This window comes from Mauremys reevesii, linkage group 3 (assembly GCF_016161935.1).
Source record: "Mauremys reevesii isolate NIE-2019 linkage group 3, ASM1616193v1, whole genome shotgun sequence".
NCBI classification, from domain to species: Eukaryota; Metazoa; Chordata; order Testudines; family Geoemydidae; genus Mauremys; species Mauremys reevesii.
The window spans coordinates 167,469,581-167,491,836 of NC_052625.1; the positions used below are offsets into that span (position 1 = coordinate 167,469,581).

A 22,256-nucleotide genomic window follows, 5' to 3' on the forward strand; every position below is an offset into this window, starting at 1 on the left:
TTTGCCATGGCACAGATCACCATTGCCTAAGCGGTCTCTCAGGCATTGATTTCACCCAGTGCGGGATTGTTCCTGGTCACAGACTCGCAGCACCATTCTTCTGCTCCTCAGTACCACTCTTCAGGCAGGCACCGTCCTCGCCTTCTCCTTACTGGTCACCGACGAGGGTCAGTTGGCAGACTCAAGCATCTAAAGTTCTGCCCTGGACACCAGATGGGCAATGGTCCTAGCCTGAGGGAGAGGTCAACCTTTGCCTATAAAAGGCAAATCTCCACTGGCCCGCAAGACCGGCATGGCTTCTGCAGCGGCAGAGTGGAGTCGGGGAAGTGACCCACTAAGTGACAGAACTGGAACCCATGAGGTGTACCTGTTATGCCAGTCCTGACCTCCCACCATTCCTCCCAGGCCACATTAGACAAGCTGCCCCGGCACAGCTGGCTCCAGAGTCAGAGCATGGTGCCAAATCTGACATGGTGGTGACACAGCAGGCCCCGAAGTCCAAGGAGCAATCACCAGATGAGCAAAGGGAAGCTGCGCTTTCCCCTGCTGTGCAGTTATCTCCATCTCCGGACTAAGCAGTGGCAGGCTCCTCGCAAATGAGCAGCCCCCTTGATGACTTCAAGGAGTATCAGGCCCTGCTCAAAAGGGTGGCTGCAGACCTGAACCTGGAGATCAAGAAGCTAGTGGAGGAGTCCAACCTCTCTAATGCTATACTCTCCTCAGCACTGGCCAGGTTTATATTGCCCATCCACCCAAGGGTCCTTTAAAATTGCCAAGTCTGTGTTACAGACTCCCTCTTCCATCTTGCCTACCTCCAAGAAGGTGGAAAAGTACTATGTCCATGCAAATAGGTTTGAGTACCTCTACACCCACCCTCCAGATGGATTCCTGGTCATGTCTTCCATCAAGGAAAGGTACAGGCAGGGAGAGGTGAGTGGCAGACTGAGAAATAAAGACACAAACAGGCTGAATTTGTTTGACAGGAAAATTTATTCAACATCCAGCCTGCAATTTTGGGTATCTAATCATCAGGCCCTGCTAGGCACATACAACTTCAACCGGTGGTCCTCCATTAGCAAGTTTAAGGAGGACCTACCACCGGATCAAGCCCAGGAGTTCACCGCCTTGGTGGACGAGGGCAAAGTGGTGGCAAGAGGCATCCTCCAGATGGCCTGGGACGCTACGGACTCTGCGACCAGGATAGTCACCTCTGCAGTGGTCATGAGGCACAGCTCCTGGTTACAGTCTCCTGGGCTGTCACAGGAGATGCAGACTACATTTCAGGACCTTCCATTTGAGGGAGTAGAGCTCTTTCAGAGCTGAATAAGACCATGGAGTTATGCATTTAAGACTTCTATGCCACCCTCCATTCTCTAGGCCTTCACACCCCTCAACAGGCTAGAAAGCCTTTCCATCCCTGCCGCCTCCACCTCCATCAAGGTCCTGGGGTATCCTCCAGTCCAGCTCCTACAAAAAGAACGGACACAAAGGATTTAAACAGCAGTACCCTTCATCCTCTCATTCCTTTGCCTAGCCTGGGTCTTCCAGAGGCCAAGGAAGCCAGAAGCAGGTATTTTGAGGATGCGTCCAAGGATGGTGCCCCAGTCACTTCCCAGGACCCACCCTGCTGCTCTTTCCTCAACTGCCTGCACCCCTTCCCGTCGGCCTGATCCAAGCTGACCTTGGACCGTTGGATGCTCAAGATAATATCTTTGGGCTTTACCCTGCACAAGCCATAGAGTTCATTGGAGTGGTCCTCAACTCTACTCAGGCCAGAACCTTCCCCCCGCAAAGGTCAGTTCCAAGCCATGTAGGACCTGATCTTGCGCATGCAAGACTATCCTTTCACCACTGCTCAAGTGTGCTTACGGTTGTTGGACCACATGGTGGCCTGCACTTACGTAGTCCGGCACCTGTGGCTTTGCCTTCAGGCCCCTACATGCGTGGCTGGCGTCGCTCTACATCCCCAATAGGAACTGCACGGACCATGCGGTCAGGGTCTCAGACCACGTACAGTTGTCACTTACATGATTTGGAATCCTGCATCAGTGTTGGAGGGGGTTCCCTTCATGGCTCCATCCCTGTCCATGACCCTAGTCTCCGATGCTTCTGACCTGGGGTGGGGAGATCACCTGGGCAATCTCAGTACACAAGGTCATTGGTCAAGTCACGATTGCTCCCTACACATCAACATCAGGGAGCTCAGAGTTGTCAAGCCTTCCTACCTCACATAAAAAGTAGGGTGGTCCAGGTCTTGCACATCCACTAATGTGATATATGCCATTATGTGCCAGCAATGCCTTTCTGCCATGTACATTGGCCAAACCAGACAGTCGCTATGTAAAAGAATAAATGGACACATCTGACATCAGGAATGGTAACATACAAAAGCCAGTAGGAGAACATTTCAATCTCCCTGGACATTCAATAACAGATTTTAAAACAGCCATTCTTAATAATAAAAACTTCAAAGGGAAACTGTAGAGCTACAATTCATTTGCAAACTTAACACCATTAATTTGGGCTTGAATAGGGACTGTAGGAAACTACAGAAGCAATTTTCCCTCTCTTGGTATTGACACCTCCTCATCAATTATTGGGAGTGGACCACATCCACCCGGACTGAACTGGCCTTGTCAACACTGGTTCTTGACTTGTAAGGTAACTTCCTTCTCTTCATGTATAGGCATAAATATACTGGCATCTGTAATTTTCACTCCATGCATCCAAAGAAGTGGGTTTTTTTTTACTCACGAAATCTTATGCTCAAATAAATCTGTTAGTCTTTAAGGTGCTATCAGACTCCTCATTGTTTGTTCTTTGTTTTTTGCATTTTAGCGGGCAAAACTCCAGTGGGAGTAGTAGTAGCAGGATATTTCCTTTTTTACAAACTCCATGTTGCCTACCTCACAATTGGAAAAATACTTTTGTTTGGAGGTATGCTTCAGAAGAATCCATTTCAAAGGGTCTTTGGCCTATAAAAGAGAAGGTCAAAGAAAACCTCCAAGTTACCTTTTTGAAATGGATTCTTCTGAAGGATACTTCCAGACAGAAGTCTTTCACCTAATACGACAAAGGAACCACCTCTTTGATTTTTGTGGGGAGAGATGTTGACATGGGTTCAGTCAGCCATCTTGATGGAAATATGGTGAGGATTTTATCTTGAACCAAGTCTACCTTGTTAAATTAGTTGCTAGAAAGCATTTTATCTTGTAACCATTTCTGACTTGTACTCAACATGTATCTCTTTGGAATGAAATAAAGTAGCTTTATTTTTACTCTAAACCAATCAAGTTCTGTGTATGAACTGAACTGTTTGGTAAATCCAGTTAAGATAGCAAGTTATTAGGTATTGATTATTTTTAAAGGGTCAACAAACCTTAACATTCCTCTGATTCTCCCAGGCCAGGGCTGCACATTTCAGAACCCATGTTTTAGGAAAACACAGGGTTGTGGATAGTGAGGAGTCACCTGACCAGTTGTTAACCAAGAGTAATGAAAACCAGTGGAAGTCTGTGCTGGCATTGAACAAGGACTTCCTAATACACAGCTATAGAGTGCATGCTTGTTGCTGACTATGGGCATCCCATGCAGCGAGCTACAGTAGGAAGGCATTGAGAGGCACTCAGGGTAATTGGTGATACAATTCTTCACTGGTCTGGATTGCATCTCAGAATCTAACAGAAGTCCTGATATTTTTAATGTAAGGGATATTTTTAAGAAAACGTGACTAGACTGTTAACCTTTCTGTTCTTCTCACCCTCTACCCCCAAATCTCCATGCATCCACATCTTGTTACTGCAGTCTAACTGGAAAACAAAAGCATGTATACCTTTTCTGAGTGATGGTTCATTACAGATCTATATGCATGTGAAATACATTAGTGAAGAAAGATCTACAGATGTGTTTTAAATAAATTCAACTTATTTTCTGACTTTGGAAATTTCATCACAATTTGAAAAACATGACATTATCTGAAACAGGACACCATATAAAATGCAGTGTACTTTTGCATTCAAAAGATTACGTTAGTTCATTAAAACTGAATTCACTAATCGACTCTGGCAGCAGTCAGTTACATCATCTAAATGTTTTTGGTATATTGAACTGGGAGCAAGATATGTACTTAAACAGTATATGCAATTTTTCAGCATCTGAATAGGCAAAAATATAAACCCTTGCAGGAGAGCCCATTCTTTTCTGGGTTGAACATTGTTAGCACTAGAGTGAATGAGTCCTGGAGGATAAAAAATGTGTGCCCGTTGATTATTTTATTCTATGTGAAATGTATTGGTCTCCGTCCAGTTCCTAGAAGATAGATGTCAACATCACACACATTACCATCAGTTATCAATCCTTTTGACAGTGCTAGAGGTACTGTGCAATGTTCTGTGGATAAACAGAAAAATCCTAGTTTGCAGTACAGTAATCTAAAACATCATACGTATTAAACTTACTAGCAACTGTAAATTTAATGGGGGAAGCCATTAGAAATGCAAATGATCAGGGAGAAAAAAAAGGAAAAAAAAGAAATTGAGCTTTTTTCAGACTATTTCAAAACATGTGCAGGCTCACAAAACTTTCTAAGACACAACTGTTCCAGTAGCCTCTAGCAATGGAAACTTTCAAGTGAGATTACTGAAGTGAGATGATCAGAATAGAAAAAGTTAAACATGTTCCAGCATTAATTTTTTTATTTATTTTATAGTGCCTAGGAGCCATAGTCATGGACCAGGCACTGTACAAACTCAGAACAAAAAAAGTGGCCCCTGCTTCAAATAGTTTCTAATATAAATAAAACATGAGGTAAGAGGTGGTTACAGTGTGGAGTACAACAAAACAGTTAGACAATATTGGTCAACACAATAAGTGGTAGTCTCAGCACACCAATGGCCTATTAAGTATTTTTGTAGCCATCACAGGAGATATGGAAAAAGGGGTTTTGAAGGATGATGAGGTAGCTTTGCAAATGTTAGTAGGGAGTTTCTCCAAACTGTGAGGGGGCATCATGGGATAAAGGATGAAAGCGTCTGTTTTGAAAAATTTAACAATTGGTGATGGAGGCTGGCATCATGGATTAAGGGGATGGGGGTGTCAACATTTTGATACTTATTGAGAGATGCTAGCTAGTATAGGATTAGGCCCTGAAAGGCTTTGAAAGTGAAAACTAGCATCTAATGTTGGATGTGATAGAGAAGGGGGAACTGTTGGAGGAATGTTAAGAGACATGACATAAACAGGTTAAGAGAATGATCTTTGCAGCAATATTCTGAATGGATGTGAGTGACGCAAGACTCATTTATCAAGGCTAAAGAAAAGCATATTGCGGTAACAAGATGTGAGATGAGTTTTTTTTAGCCATGTGTTTTTAGCCACGTATGTCTTTTGAAAGTTTTCAGTAGGACTGAGGTAAAAAATCTTGATACTGAACAAATAATTATTGGAAAATGGAGGGAAGTGTTTGAAAAAGGCAAATTCTGGGTAAATACTACAACGTTAACAAGCAAAAGATTTGTTGTACAGCTGAATATTAAAAATGTATAGAGAACCTTCAAGACATCTAAACTACTGAAGGTAATCAATAACTTGATTTAATTTGAGCATTTTTTGTTTTCTTTCTCCTCTCCCCCACAACCCAACAACCTGGAAAAGTAAGATCAGACAAGCTTGTCTTGTGCAAGAAACAGGAGTTATTTTCTAATGACAACATATCATGCCTCTACAGACTTTAACAAGATGTTTAATATTCCCTAGTGGAAAACACAAACTAAGAGCTTGGACCATGTTTAACAAATCCTGTACTGCAAGATGTAGTAGATCCCAGATGTATGATCCCTGCTATATTTAAAGGAGCAGTATACCTCTGGATGAACACTAGCCTGGATCCACCCTCACAAAGAAGTACCTGTAAATGTCAGGAGAAAGGGCTGTGGTGAAGAGGAAAATTCTGGAAGACTTCTCTTGTGGAGAACATTCATTGGGGGTTAGGGAAAGTTCCATTTCAATTGACTAAGCTGTGCTTCTTTCACTTGAACAACCAAATCCCATAGTATCTGAATGAATCAAATACCATCTGTATGGAGACACTGTGAACCCATTGACTTGTGGTTTTTGTCTTTGAATCTGGCCCATTTGAAAGTGAAACAGGCAAATTTTCACTAAAAATGTGATGGTGTTTTCAAGAGAAAAATCAGATATTTAAAATTATAAATTTGTGCATGAACATCAGGGTTTGCATTGAACCATGCTTGGCCACTGTATAAATCCATGATACATCCACACCTTGAATACTGTGTGAAGTTCTGGTCTCTCTCTCTCTCTGAAATGGAAAAGGTACAGAGGAACAATAAAAATGAGTGAGTATATGGAACAGTATGTACATGAGGAGAGATTAAAGACTCGGACTGTTCAGCTTGGAAGAGAGACAGCTGAGGGGCGGGAAGATATGAATCATGAATGGTGTGAGGTACTAGTTACCCTTTCACATAACACAAGAAGTGGGGTCACCCAATGAAATTAATAGGCAGCAGATTTAAAACTAACAAAAGGAAATACTACTTCACATGACGCAGTCAACCTGCGGAACTCATTGCCAGGGGATGTTGTGAAGCTCAAAAGAATAACTGGGTTCAGGAAAGAATTTGATACATTCATGGAGAATAAGTCAATCAGTGGGTATTAGCCAAGATGGTCAGGAATGCAACCCCATGCTCTGGGAGTTCCGAAGCCTCTGACTATCAGATGCTGGGACTGGAGGATGCAGGATGGATCCCTGGAGGATGGGGAATTTCCCTGTTCTGTTCATTCCCTTTGAAGCATCTGGCATTGGCCACTGTTAGAAGACAGGATATTGGGCTAGATGGACATTAGTCTGACCCAGTACAGATGGTCTTATGAGGAAAAGCATGCCACTTTGTGGAGATATGATACAGAGAAACCATTTTGAACAATAAAATTACTTGGCGTAAAATTGCCAGCTCTTTTTATTATTATTATTATTTATTTGCTTATTTCAACACACTGTTACAAATGAGTCCTCCAGTGGAAAGTACAAAAGATTCTCCATAATTATGGACCTCTGAACACAAGCTTGTTTAGGTTTTGTCCCTTCTAATTTAAAATCAATGTGTTTTGTTTTTTATTCCTAAACAAATAAGAGGCATGTAGTGTCACTCAAAAATATAGTACACTTAAACCACCAATAACACAGGCAGAGTTGCTCCTGTTGTTGTAAGGGTGCTTATGATTAAAGTTTAAAGTGACTGAAAATACTATCTTGAGTTTCCTTAGTTCTTAATCTTGAAAAATAGCTCTATCAAATTTGCAGCCTTGACAAATGAAAACATTTTTGGTCAGTTGTATGTGGCTTTTTTTTTTCTGGCTGCTTAACCTTATATCTGAAAATAAAGCTTTCGAGTTTGCTATCAGCATTAACACTGTGGAATCAGAATGTGTTTGCCTGTTCTGTTGAGGATGTGTGGGACAGAATAGAATCCAGCTTACTCTAACATAGCTATAATGACACTTCTGTACTTGCCAGAAACTGGGAATTGGCGACTGGAAATAGATCACTTGATTACCTGTTCTGTCCACTCCCTCTGGGGCACCTGGCATTGGCCACTGTCCGAAGACAAGATACTAGGCTAGATGGACCTTTGGTTTGATCCAGTAGAGCCATGCTTATGTTCTTATGACAGTAGTAAATACTTGACTTTGTCAGAAACCTGAGGAAATATAAGAAGATTAGAGATTGTTAGAAGCATATATGCAACAGAAAGTGGTTAATTTATCAAGGGCAGTTTTCTGACCATAACCATGCTTTTAAAATTAACTCTTGTAACAAACTTTTTGTGTATATTTAGAGATGAACTCTTCTGAAGGAATAAATGTAGCTAGCAAAATTGAACTCTTAGAATAAATAGTATTTTTGTTTATGAACTAGTTTGTCTTATTCTTAATCAAAATGCTGATATGGAATAATTATATTCACATAAGTAGTACTATTGAATAAGATTTATTTGCATGAATTAACTACTGGAGGATCAGGCCCTTAGCCTGGAAATGTTTCCTTGATCGTCACCTTGGATAGACAAAATGTTCATTGCATACACTGATATGGAAATACTGTGAGTCAGAAGCTCCAGAATTGGGTTTTTACTCATAACAATTTGATTTATGTCACAATATACCAGGAAGGGGAACTTCCTTTAAGTTGGCTATTATGTTTCACAGCTAAAATCTTTTTTTAAACTATATCTGGAAATACATTTCTCATATATCATAATCTTTCATCAGCTGATTTTGAAGAACATTTTTGGGACAGACAATATACTGTATCATAGAGAAAAGAGATAAATACAGTTTTTAACTCTGATAGGCTGGTGGGTGTTGCTATTTTCTATATCTTTAAAATCATTGCCTCTCTGAGACAAGAATGGAGGTGATTCAGACATTTAAATGTACCATAATTATTGCAATTTTATCAATTTTAGGAAGAAGCTATACTTGGGGCAAGCAATTCTGCACTTACAAGAGCTTTTTACTTAGCTGTATTTTTGTAGCACTGCAATGCCTTTTTTTATATGAATTGATTTCCATGAATATTTCTCATCTTGTATAAAGGTTTAGCTTTCAGATAAATTAATTGCCCATGATTCTGCTGGAACAGGCAGTCAGGATTTATAGCTCTTATCTTCTGATTGTACATAACCTGTTTGTCACCATGCTTCCTCTATGCTACCTTATTCCATTCAAAAGCCTATCACTGCTTGAGAAATTTACATCTAATCTCCCATCACCTCTCAATCGTAATGCTGTCTACTGTCATCTGTAATCCACTCAGGCCTGTCTAATTCATTCTGTGCTGCTAAAACATTTCAACTAAGTACACTGTCTATATTCAGAAAGAGAGTACTACCTTATCCTTAAAGAGTTTTCAGAAATTCTGAAGATGACACATTTTTTTTCCTTCTTCTATCCTTCATGGAAGGAAGTGAAGAAGAAAGGGAAGGCGTGTGTGTGTGATAGCACGAGAGAGACTGACTGTATTTATATTCATTTTTGTGAAGGCCATAAACTGTAAAGGTATTTTGTATGCCTTTATCTCTATATTTGTAATCAATGTAATATTTAAGCATATTACATAAATAACTAAGTTACCACTTTCTAGATAGAAGATAAAAACAGTCTCACACTTTACAAGTAAAATCAGAGTCTTAGTTTTGTGAGGACCATAACTTTATACAAATTTGTCTGTAACGTGTGAATGTGTGTGTGTAATATGGACTCTATTCTACCTGATGAGGTGGGAAGGGCACAATGGAGACTTCAAGCAGCTTTAGCACTTTCACATATTTCTGAGTTAGCCATGAGTAAATCAATAGACTATTCCACTGAACACATGTTTCTAGTGAGGTCCCACAGGGATTGATTCTTGGTCCTTTATCATTTAACATTTTTATTAATGCACTGGATGGAAAACTTCAACACTGAGTTTTCAGATGACACAAATTGGGGGGAGCACTGAATAATGAGGATATGTCACTGATTCAGAGAGATCTGGATTTCCTTGTATGCTGGCCTTATGCAAATAATATATACATTTAGCCATATTAAAATGCATATCTAGAACAAAGGCTGTAAGCCCAACTTAAAAGATGGGGGACTCTAGCTGGGAAGAAGTACTCTGAAAATGATTTGGGGCTCACGATGGATAATGCAACACTCTGGCATTATCCTGCATGAGCAGGGAATCTCTAGTACTAATTAGGAGGTTATTTTATTTCTTTATTTAGCACTGGTGCAACTGTTGCTGGAATACTGTGTCCATTTCTGGTTCCCACAATTGAAGAAGGACTTTGATAAATTAGAGAGGGTTCAGAGAAAAGACACGAGAATGATTAAAAGATTGAAAATATGCCTGGACTCATGGAGCAAAATCTATTTATCTAACAAAAAAGGTTAAGGAGCTACTTGATTAGTCTATAACAGAGGTTCCCAAACTCAGTTCATGGCTTGTTCAGGATAAGCCCCTGGGGGGCCATGAGACGCTTTCTTTATTTGAGCGTCGGCAGGTATGACTGCTTGTAGCTCCCAGTGGCTGCGGTTCACCATTCACAGCCAACGTAAGCTGCGGGAAGTGGCACGGGCTGGGCCTCTGCTTCCTGCAGCCCCCATTGTCTTGGAACGGCAAACTGCGGCCAGTGGGGGTGATCGGTAAAACTTGCACATGCTGCAGGTGGACAAACTGTCCCGGCCCGCCAACAGATTTCCCTGACGGGCTGCGTGCCAAAGGTTGCCGATCCCTGGGCTAGATTATCACAATGGGCTCTTCTGGCCTTGGAATCTATGAAGCAAATGTATATTAAGATGCACTTTGTCTTTATATTACCTTCCTGAAAAACATACTGCGCATATAGATAATGTTCCTCCTGTAGAACTCGAAGTGTGGATGGGTGAAGAATAATTTACTTAGTCTTAAGACTAACTATTCTTTTTGTTTCTTCTTTTTTTTAAATTCTGACTGCAGTGAGTCAAGGTGGGGATGCAGTCACATCTGACATGTGTCCTGATCCTGGAATTCCTGAGAATGGGAAGAGAGCAGGCTCTGACTTCAGGTAGGAACTGTGTGTGTGTTGAAGTGGAAGGGGCTTTTAGGTGTAAGGTAAACTACAGATAAATGCAGTTTGCATAAAAGCTACAAAAGAGGCCATTTCTGAAAGTTGCTAGAAAAGGCTCCAGTTCTTGCAGAATTTGAGTTCTGCTTCCAGGTTTCTGGGAAATACAGTTCATTATGCTGGAGATTTTGTAGAATATATCTAAGTGTCCTCATTGTAAATGGAAAGGAACAGTGTCAGCACCTGCAACTTGGTTTTTGCTAGAAGTTAGAATCAAGTAGTGTCCTCCGGGTTTTAAATGCTCCTTAGCAACACAAAAGATTGATTATCATTCAGTGGATTGTCAAGAAATATTGTACTTCCCATTTCTGCTTCACAAAAAAAATAAATAAATAAATAAAGTTACTACTTCACAAAAAGCAGAAGGAACTCTCACAAACACTCAAAAATGCTTTTAACTCTGATATATTAGTGACACTAATAAGGACTTTATTTGCTTTATCAGTCTATCATAGGGCATCCCCTCCTGGAGCACCAGCTGTGGCAAGGCCTCTATCAGCTTCAGATACCATTAATGCCCAAAGCCCTACAGGCAGCTCAGGAGATCCTAGTGCTTCTGGTGCCACTCACACTGGCTCTGGCAGTACCTTGGTCTTGTCTTGGGACCTCTGCATAAATTCCCACCTCAGTGGCATCGTTCCCTATCTTATGGGACATCCCACCACCACTCACCCGCCCAAAGCCATCACGCCTCAGAGCTAGAGAGGTAGGCTCAGCAGAGCCCTGTTTGGTCCCTGTAACTTGGGCACTAACAGCAGGATTCAAGGCGTATCTTGCCAGTAGTCTGGTGCAGACCCGTGGGGCAGACACCCCCCCCCCCCGGCAGGATCACAGAGACCAACCCCTTGCGTCGCCGAGAGCTCGGTACAGATCCCGGGACCAATTGGGGGACTGAAGCCACCAGTCACTTGGCCTCCAAGATGGGGACTGCCACGTTCAGGAAGTTGCTCCCAGAAACCAACTCATGATAGCTCCTGGTCCCGCTCGATGTCCTGTTACCAGTCGGGTAGCATAAGGCTTAGATCACAGAGTTTCCGACACCGATCTGCCGAACACAGTCTGTCCCTGAGGCCACAACCAAGACATTTGTCTTGCTCATCTGATCTACCTCTAGGAGCAGTGACCAGCACGGGTCAGATAAGAGCCGTCGCTCTGACCAATCCTGGTCACATGGTAGTGACTGCTCCGGCCATAGCTCCAGCACAGAGCAGGGCTCCCTAACTGTGGAGCAGCCTCTGTTGCCTGTGATGCCGCCTACATCATAAGCACCAAAATCTATCCCATGGCTCCAAGCACAGTGGCCGGCACCATTATACTCATGGAAACCCTGGGGGTTCACCCAGCCTTCGCAGGCTGCCCGCTTAGTGTCGGGAGCCTCAGACAGGACTAAAGAACAGGAGTACTTGTGGCACCAACATGCCCAACAAAGAAAGTAACAGAATGCCACTAGCCATCACTTTCAGCCCCCAAGTAAAACTGCTCCAGCGGATCATCAAGGATCTACAACCTATCCTGAAGGACGATCCATCACTCTCACAGATCTTGGGAGACAGGCCAGTCCTTGCTTACAGCCAGCCCCCAAACCTGAAGCAAATACTCACCAGCAACCACACACCACACAACAAAAACACTAACCCAGGAACCTATCCTTGCAACAAAGCCTGTTGCCAACTCTGTCCACATATCTATACAGGGGATACCATCATAGGACCGAATCACATCAGCCACACCATCAGGGGCTCGGTCACCTGCACATTTACCAATGTGATGTATGCCATCATGTGCCAGCAATGCCCCTCTGCCATGTACATTGGCCAAACTGGACAGTCTCTACGTAAAAGAATAAATTGACACAAATCAGACGTCAAGAATTATAACATTCAAAAACCAGTTGGTTCAGCATGCTCATGAACCTAACGGTGGGTCCTCTCTGTCCTCTGCCCAACCAACCAGGCCTGTTGTCATAGGACCACAGTTGGCTCTTACATCCCAACCTCACGTCCCTCCAGCTCTCAGCATGGGTGCTGCGTGGCTGAACCCAGAGGAGCAGACCTGTTCGGAGGAGGTCCAACAGGTCCTTCTGGAAAGTAGACTGACTTACCTGGCCAAGTGGATGAGATTCTCGCACTGGGCAGCTGAATGAGGCATCTCTTCCATACAGTCTGTCTTAGACCACCTGCTTCATTTGACAAACCAGGGCCCGGCATACACTTCCATTAGAGTGCATCTCGTGGCCATCTCTGCTTTTCACCCACCGATCTGAGGCCAGACTGTTTGTTTTTTCCCATGACATGATGGTCAGATTCCTGAGAGGGTTCGAAAGACTCTTCCCACAGGTACAGATCCCTGTCCCGCAGTGGGATTTTAACTTGGTCCTCTCTAGGCTCACGGGCCCGCCCTTTGAGCTGCTGGGCTCCTGCTCCCTTTCCCACCTGTCACGGAAAGTTGCTTTCCTGGTGGCAGTGAAGCGGTGAGATGAGTCTCTGAGATTAAAGCTTGAACCTCAGAACCACCATACATGATCTTCTACAAAAACAAGGTTCAGCTGCAGCCCCAACCAGCCTTCCTGTTGAAGGTGGTATCTACCTTCCATATGAACCAGGACATCTTCCTCCCAGTGTTCTGTCCCAAACCAGACAAGACCAGCGAAGAAAGGCATCTTCATGTGCTGGATGTCTGAAGGGCTTTGGCTTTTTCCCTAGAATATATCAAGTCTTTCCATAAGTCAACTCAGCTCTTCATTGCTACAGTGGATAGGATGAAGGGCCTTCCAGTGTCCTCACAGAGGCTTTCCAACTGGATCACCTCTTGCATAAGGACCTGTTATGACCTGGCACGGGTCCCGCCACCACCAATTGTCAGAGTCCACTCGATTACAGCTCAGGCATCTTCGGTGGCCTTCCTGGTGCACATCCCTATCCAGGACATCTGTAAAGCCACAAAGTGGTCCTCTGTCCACACATTCATGGTGCATTATGACATCACTCAGCAGCCCAGAGACTACGCTGGGTTTGGCAGAGCTGTGTTGCAATTTACACATTCATGAACTCCTACCCAGCTTCAGGGGTACTGCTTGGGAGTCACCTAATATGGAATGGACTCGAGCAAGCACTCGAAGAAGAAAACTGGTGTTCTTCGAGATGTGTTGCTCATGTCCATTCCACAACCCACCCTCCTTCCCCACTGTCAGAGTTTCTGGCAAGAAGGAACTGAGGGTGGGGGGAGCCAGCAGTGCCCCTTATACCATGCCATGTGGGCACTATTCCAGGCGGTGCCAGAGCCGGTCCCCTACGGCTAGTGCTGAGGGAAAAGCTTCTGGCCCTGGTGCAAGTGGTGCGCACACACACCTAATATGGAATGGACATGAGAAACACATCTTGAGGAACACAAGTTATGGAAAAGGTAACTGTCTTTTTCAGTATTTCTTTAATACATTTCCCCATTGATATATTGGAACTGCAATGTACATTGTTTTTATTACTTTCATCTAAATGGTCCAATTTGCCTCGCTAATCAATCCCTATAGTCAAAAGTGTTTCAACAGTTCTTTAACAACTCAATACTCATTAGTGCTACAAGTTATTGAACAAAGAAACTACCCTATAGTATTCCCTGTATAATTTTCCTTTTAGATGGATAAAGGCTAATTGAAGTGTGTACTGTGTAAGATGTTTAGGGCAAGTTTTCTGCCAGTATAAATGCATGTTTCTCCTCTAGACAGTACTCAAAGGAGATCATGTCTAGTTTTTGTGCTACCCTGACTAATATAAGGCATTAAATCCTCCTGCAGGGTATTGTGATCCACACTGTATATGAGTGTAGTAAGGTTCAGCAGCTGCCCAGGTCAGAAGTGATTCACTTGAAAGGTCATTGTGTCCCCTCAATTCAGAGGGGAGAGTTTTTCACAAAATAGGATAATATTAGCCCTTGCATTTCCTCTTTCAAGACGTGCATATGGTCCCTGGGCTGTTGGGGGAACGAGATTAGGAAAAACAAATGCTACCCCAAAGGCATAGTACACACTTAATGCATGTTGAGGGCCAGTTTTGTCTTGTAATTTGGTAGCTTAACTGATGAACTAACTGGACCTCAATTAGTTTTATCTAATTAAAGTGCCTGCTAACTACTATTTCGGGGTCTAGACACACATTTGCAATTTAGTTTGGGACCCAATCTGGGACTTGACATCTGAGAAGTAATTTATTTCAAGGAATTTAGAAAAGACCAATGTGACTAATACCTTGGTCTTAAATAGTGCCTGTTGTACCTGGGGCGGGAATGAGCAGTTAGGAAAAGACAGGAAGTAGAGGATCATGTTGGAAACTTTAAAAGTATTTTAGATAGAGATCTCAATATCTGGGAAATATCCTTATAGTCCAACTGTTAGCACAAGCCCTGCTATCAGTACAACTCATGTAATGCAATAAACCAGTTGTGCACTTTCTGAATGTCCAAACTATTAGCCTATGATATAAGTAGTATGTTGAAGTGCATGGCCATTAAAGTGGCTTGTGTTTCTCTGGAAATAGCTTTCATTTAAAAAAAAAAGGCAACACACACACACAGCCCCCACCATTTGGTAGATTAATCCTAGTAGGAGTAGAAAAACAAGAGACTTATTGTTTTTACCATGGTTGAAATATAAGCTTTTTGATACTCCTGAACTTCAAGACATCTCTAAAGTCATTGTCAGCTTGTCAGTCAAATGAAACGTCAGTTTCCTCTCATTACACTGTATTTACATCCTATAATGTTGACAGCACTGTTTGTTCCTTTAAGGGAAAACATCCACATTATCTCATTTATTTGTTAGATGGAATTGTGAGGATTCTAATTCAGATTTTAAATAAACAAATGTTGGAAACTATTAGTTAAAATATACACAGCATCAGGATGTAGGCTGGACATTTTTAAGACAATATGTTAAATGAATTTACCATGATTTTTAATATTTAGTCAACCAAAGAAACTAGTATTTATTTAATGCATATGTTTCTACCAAAATATGACCATTCTGTGTATTAATTTCTGAAGGAAAAGGTTTGTAGCCTTAAAATTCCACCTGTTCTGCTGGGGAATTCCTTTCCCTTTCAGGAAAATTCCATTGAATACTTGGAGAGCAACAAGTTCCTGTGTGGTGGGTGATTGTTTTTTTTTTTTAAAAAAAAACACTAACTTCTTGAAGTCCATTAAGAAATGGAAGGCTCTAGAACTGTAAACTGTCAGTACTTCAAGGATTTATTCATATTCCTTATATTACCTCCTCTGAGTAGTCCCATTGACTTCCGCAGCGACTGTTCATAGGGTGACTTCAGCAGAGCCAAGATTTCAATGCGAGTTTTACCATTGACCTCAATAGAACCAGGATTTCATCCACTTGTGTGAAGTTAAACATGTCTCTTTCAGTATTAAGACTTGTTTTCAAATTGTGTTCACCTTCTTTGAGGCTGGTTTTAAAATAATGGTTGCCCCATCACAACAACCATTGCTATTGATTTCATAAGCCTGCTACATACGGAGAGACATACGTCTTGGTAAAAGCACTGACTGAACTAGTTTGCTAATCTACCACCATCTCCAACCCCCCATGCCATGCATGCACAACTGCACCCTGATTATGTTATGTATGTAGGACAGGTACACTTACTAAATATCTCTGATACCTGGGGTTAAGGTGGTCTGAGCTAATATAAACCTATCATGGATTTCACTCATCTTTGGGGACACATTTTAAACACTTTTTAAAATGTTAAACTTTTTATATACACTTTTTTTTCTGATCATTTTCATATTTAAGCCTATAAACAAAGGAAATAACTTCATTTGAAAAGTACATCTAAGGTTTTGCATTGGGACATATTAATTGGGAAAGTTTAGGAAAATAAATCTTCCTTGCTATTTTAATTTTCAGTGGATTATTGCAATAAATATAATTAACTCTCTTTATCATTCCCCTTGGTAGATGTTTGTTTGACTCTGGGCTATAATATCAAAAGACTATAGCTTTGTTACAGGCATGAAATGCTCCATGGAATGACTTTTTTTTCCTAAATAGATGAATGGAAACATTACTAAAACAAAACTTAATGTTCTGTAACTGTTAAATATCCATCTTAACCCAAAATATGTACTTCCTTCTGAATTTACTTAGGAAGACGTGAGTGCAGGTTCTCTGTTTTTACTTGTGATAGCTGTCGGAGAAAAACAGTTCTCACTCTCAAGTTGAGTGCAGCAAGTCAGATACTTTATTATCTCTAGCAGTTACATGGAGGGAGAGAGCTAAACAGGTCTCTGCAGGTAAACAATTACAGCAAGCATTTATATCTCTTGTTACATACAATAATGAGCAACAGCTGCATTTTGTTTATACATAGGTCATCCTGATATCTTATTTTTTTCACCTCTATTTAGGTTATAGTCTACATTCCATACTTATCTAACACAAGGTCACAACAACTTCTCCCACAGTTCTTTCCCACTCTCCTCACACAATCCTTGCTTCTACAAATCTCGCGTTATTAGGGTTACAGCTAGCCTGACTCTTGCGCACAGAGTGGACTGTTTGCATTGAAATCCCCTTCAAATCCCTGTCAGTTCTTGCTCTACTTCCACATAGCTGTTGAAGTTCTAATAGGACTGCATGCTGACTATGATATTTTCAATGTAAGTAAGGGTCATAGAATCAGGCCAAGTTCCTGATTCCAATTATTTCAATGGGAAATTTGCGTGTAACCTTACAGAAACACAAAAAATGTGTACATGTAACTCTAGACAGAATATTGTCATCTGAAAGTCTACTGAACATGGGCTTTTAATAAAGAATTAACTCAATTTGACTGAGGTCCTAAGCTGAATACAGTTGGTGAGGAAAAATAAAACCCACTGTCAAGGTGCTCCCCCACTCTGAACTTTAGGGCACAGATGTGGGGACCTGCATGAATAACCCCTAAGCTTATTTTTTACCAGCTTAGGCAAAACAGTCACTGCTATCACCAAATGTTTTAAAAAAAACATTTGAGGGAGAGCTATTTGGGAACTCTGCCTTCCCCCAAATATTTCCCCAGTCCTTATTCCCCTTTTCCTGGCAGGATTTGACTAATTTCCTTCCCCCAAGTCTCTCTACCCTTTTTCCCATGTAGACTCAAGAAGATTCCCCCCACCAATTCCTGGTGAGCGCAGATCCAAATTCCTTGGATCTTAAAACAAGGAAAAATCAATCAGGTTCTTAAAAGAAGACTTTTAATTAAAGAGAAAAATGGTGAAAGGAATACCTCTGTGAGATAAGAAAGCAAGATAATCCTACAGACAACAGATTCAAAACACAGAGGATTTCCCTCTGGGCAAAACTTTAAAGTTACACAGAAACCCAATTTGATTCTTCCTCCATTTTGCAAAAGAAATTACAAATAGAAATAAAAGTAATTTAATACATTCCTTCTCTAATTACTCACTACCCTGTTAGGAGTGGGATAGTTCCTTCTCCCTGTCCAGCAAAAGCCCACACAGCACAGACAACGGACTGTTTCCCCCCCTTTCAACTTTGAAAGTATCTTGTTCCCTTTTTGGTCCTTCTGGTCAGGTGTCAGCTAGGTATTGTGAACTTCTTACCCCTTTACAGAAAAAGAGGCATTAACCCTTAACTGTCTGTTTGACACCCATCATTCTCCTCCAGGGCCTATCTGTTTACTTGTAAATTGAGAATTTCATCCTAAAATAATTGAGACAATAAATATGATCCCCCACAGTTCCACAGTGCTATTTTCAGAGGGCTACTTTTCAGAGTAGAACCAAACTTTAAGAAAATGATTATGAAAAAAAGTTATTTTGCTTTCAAACCACTGACAGTACTAATAATACCGAAAGTGTGGTTCTAATATTTCAGTCTTGGCTTTAGTTCTTCTATATATTCCAGTTCTAACTTTATGGTAAGATTATTTTGCTTTATCTCAGTCAACCCCGATAATCTCCTTATATTGGGGGAGGAATGATGCTTTTGTGTTTGAGGCATTTGTACTTGGACTCAGGAGATCTAGGTTCAGTTTCTGGCTCTACCAGAGATTTCCCATATGAGCACTTATTCTTTCTGTATCTCAGTTCCCCATGTATAAACTGGGGATAATAGGGATCATCATGGTGAGCAAGAATGCACATGTACAAGGCACTGATGCTTATCCCAACCTGCTGCATTGTGCTCCAGAATGTAAGCTTTCATTTTTTTAGAAAAGGAACACTCTAGCACTTATGATGGGGAGAAAATCTTCAAAATATGATCCATGTGTGGTCTCTCTGAGTCTGCTGAGAGCCTGAAACAATAGCTCTGAGGAATGTATTGCCCCATTCATCTCAAACAAAAGTTAATACATAACCCAATGATCATTTAAATCCCAGTATTGTTAATTACTTCACTGATGATCAAAGCATGTGAAAAGTGAGGAGGAGGATCCTATTATAAAGATTTACACTACAAGTAGTGTATTATTTTAGCACCAGAATTGTCTTGAAGTTACCACCATTAACTTTTTTTTTAACTCAAAAAGGAGTCAGTTCCAAAAAGTCTACTACTGTAATGCCAGGGAGGCCTCTGAGCTTCACCTAGTTGGAGCCAGGCCCAAGGAACCCAGCAAGGCCATGGGTGTATTCGAACCGCACCGAAGGGGAGCTAACCTCAAGGAACCACAGAGTAGATGTAATCATATTTTAAACATCTGGTGTAAGTAAATGGTGTCTCCGGTGAAAGAAACTTTTATTTTGTGGATGAAGCTTTGACTGTGGGCAGACCATGCTACTTCTATTTTCCACTCCCCCACATTTGACCCTGGGGAGATAATACTCTGCTACCTAACAAGACTGTTGTAAGGATAAATCCATTCAGATAGTACAGCGAGTAGCATATAACCAGGGATACCAGTCAGCTCTGTGTTCTTGGGGAATCAGGGAGCAGTAGCTAGTCTGTCTGACTCATGAAGCTCCCCCGCCCAAGCCTCTGCTTGAACCAAAACCGATCAGGGGAAAGGCTTACAGAAAGCAATGAAAAGTCAGTGGGAGACACCCTTCCTGACAAGGGTGATAGGATTAAGGCAACTACCCTAGCCTCATCTGCATCAAAGATGAGACAGGGAAGCATCTCTATTAGCATACAGAATAAAGAACAGAGATTCTAAGGCAAGAACCGCACTGAGCTCTGGGACCAGAAGAGTAAGGAAGCACTGCATCATGGGGGAATCTCTGCTCCAGATGTTAGTGAATCTATGCCTGCACACACCCAGTTCAGTAGTTATCAGACCAATTCTAGTAATGAATCCTTAATTGATATCCAAAATACTGAAGCTGCCTAATTGCATTGTGAGCCCCTTTGAAGGAACATCACCCATGGCCAGGAATTATCAGTTTCTATTGTCTAGCATAAAGAAAACCCTTGAATAATCAATTTACCCATAAACAAATCTAGTGTTCTCCCTTGAACCATTGTTGTTTCCCTACAAAAAAAACCCTACCCATGCTCAAGTAAATGTTCTGATGCCTGGATCCAAACTCTGCATCAGTTCCACTGGGACTTCATCTTCTCCTGACTGATCGTGCTGGGGGCTGTGCCTGTCTCCAGCACTCAGGACCCTGAGCTACCATCACCACCTGAGAACCCCGACCAGTTCAACCTTCATGGAGTGGTGAGACCCAAGCACGCGCGCGCTCTCTCTCTCTCCTCTCTGTTTTCTACCTCAGGTATAACTTTTTAACCCTGACTTGTTTGATCAGGTATAGTTTTCTATATATGGCATTTGTAATCTCTTATAATGTAACAGTTATGTTTGTTTAGGCTCTCTTTGTGTGGTTATCACTATTATTCAATAAATAACTTTTATGGTTAAGCTGGTTGCTTCCCTCACTCTCTCACTGAACTTTACTGTGTTGTGTTTTTGGCTTCCCCAGTTACTCTGCAGCAACATTCCTCTTACCTAAGCTAAAGATCCCTGTAGTGCCTAAAAATACTGTGGGGTTTGCTCATCAAGTGCATTACTACCCGAACAATTGTAACTTGAAAGTTGGGATAGGGACGTGCTGAACCTGTGACATACAAGGGTGGCAGCTTGGAAGTGCTACTCAACCCAATCCGCTGAGTCCAGGGGCATACAAGTGTGGCGGCCTGGAAGTGCTGTTCGACCCAGCCTGCTCAGGCTTGCTCTGTTCTGGTGTGGTATCTGTGGCATATAAGGGTGGCATCTTGAAAATCCTGCTTGACCCAGCTCACTGAGTCCAGGGACATATAAGTGGTCAGCTTGAGAGTGCTGATTGACCCAGTCCACTTAGACTTGCTCTATTAGAGAGAGAGAGAGAGAGAGAATGTGTGTGTGTGTGTGTTCATTCATCTGGTTCTGGGGCTGGAAGAACCCAACCCTGGAGAACCTAGGTCCTGCAGGTTAGCTCCATTGGGAGGGGACTTGCAAAAGAGAGAAGTAGAGCTCCATATGAAAACACAACAGACACAAGCAGTACATTGATAGAATTACAGGATCTCTCCCCTCCCCCCCGAAGAGTAACCCTAATAAATGAGCATACCCCAAAGGAACGGGCAAATCAGGTAACACCACCTGTACAAAAAACCCCATATCAATGCATTCAGTCATTTGTCATTTATCCAAAGTCCTATTTTTCTGAAATAAAAAGCCTCTCCAATTGTAGCCAGTAGGATTATGAGAGGGCCAAGATTATTCCTTGCCTCATAAATGTTTACTCCTCACCTGCAAACAGCATGAAACAATACTATTCTGTATATTAGGACTCCCTTTTAGTGGCTACATAAAGGAGCTGCTGAATATACAAAAATAAAAAGTTCAATTGGATTTTTTCCCTCTGTGTAATAACACATTCAGCTATTCTCTTAGGAAAATAATGGTGTTCTTTGCTTCACATTGATTTTGGGAAAAAATGAAATATTTTGTGGAGAACAAAAGAAAGGCAATATGTTTTTGTATTTTCAAGTAAAGACCCCAGAAGCTGCTATTGCACTTGTCAGGAGAATGATTGTGGATATTCTGCTGAGCTGCAACATATGAAAAGGCACATTATTCAACAGCTTCTCAAGACTGCATAAAGACACTTAGTGATTTAGATTGATGGAAAGGGAGAGGGCTCATTTTCAAGTCAGTCTAGACACTGCTGATTCAGTGGTGACAAGTCCTTTGACAAGGGTTTCATAGTTTTAAACATAATAATGACACTCTAATATTACAATACCTTCTTGTGTGCTTTGTGATTTTAACCTGTTAGTTCCTTCCTCGAACTCCCCTCCCTCCCCCACCCACCTACCCTACACTTAACACTGTACTTAAGTTTAATAAGAGAGAGAGAGTGTCTCTCTGTGAATTCAAATGTGAGGAAGAAATGTCATTTAAATTAATGCTCAGCCTTGTACTCCCACCATATTTTCCTCTGATTTTTAATATTTGTTTAATTAGAATAGAATCAACTCAATATTGAGTCAATGCCAACTTATATTTTGGGGGAAGTCGCAACTTACCTAATTAGTTTTTAAAAAAATTAAATGAAATATACAATGGATTTATTTAAAAATTCCTATGTTCC

The 22,256-nt window shown here is 41.6% G+C and overlaps 1 protein-coding gene across 13 annotated transcripts in view; it reads left to right on the forward strand.

The window, feature by feature from the left end:
* The window catches only part of CSMD1 (CUB and Sushi multiple domains 1), a 1,616,238-nt gene that overhangs the window by 942,959 nt on the left and 651,023 nt on the right, over nucleotides 1–22,256 (forward strand). For all 13 annotated transcript variants that reach the window (XR_005595828.1, XM_039529053.1, XM_039529047.1 and 10 more), the window contains one exon: nucleotides 10,529–10,616. Coding sequence is in view for 12 of the 13 variants with exons in the window: in XM_039529053.1 (XP_039384987.1) it covers nucleotides 10,529–10,616 (88 nt within the window). In the remaining variant the exon portion in view is untranslated. The remainder of the gene's footprint in view (nucleotides 1–10,528; nucleotides 10,617–22,256) is intronic.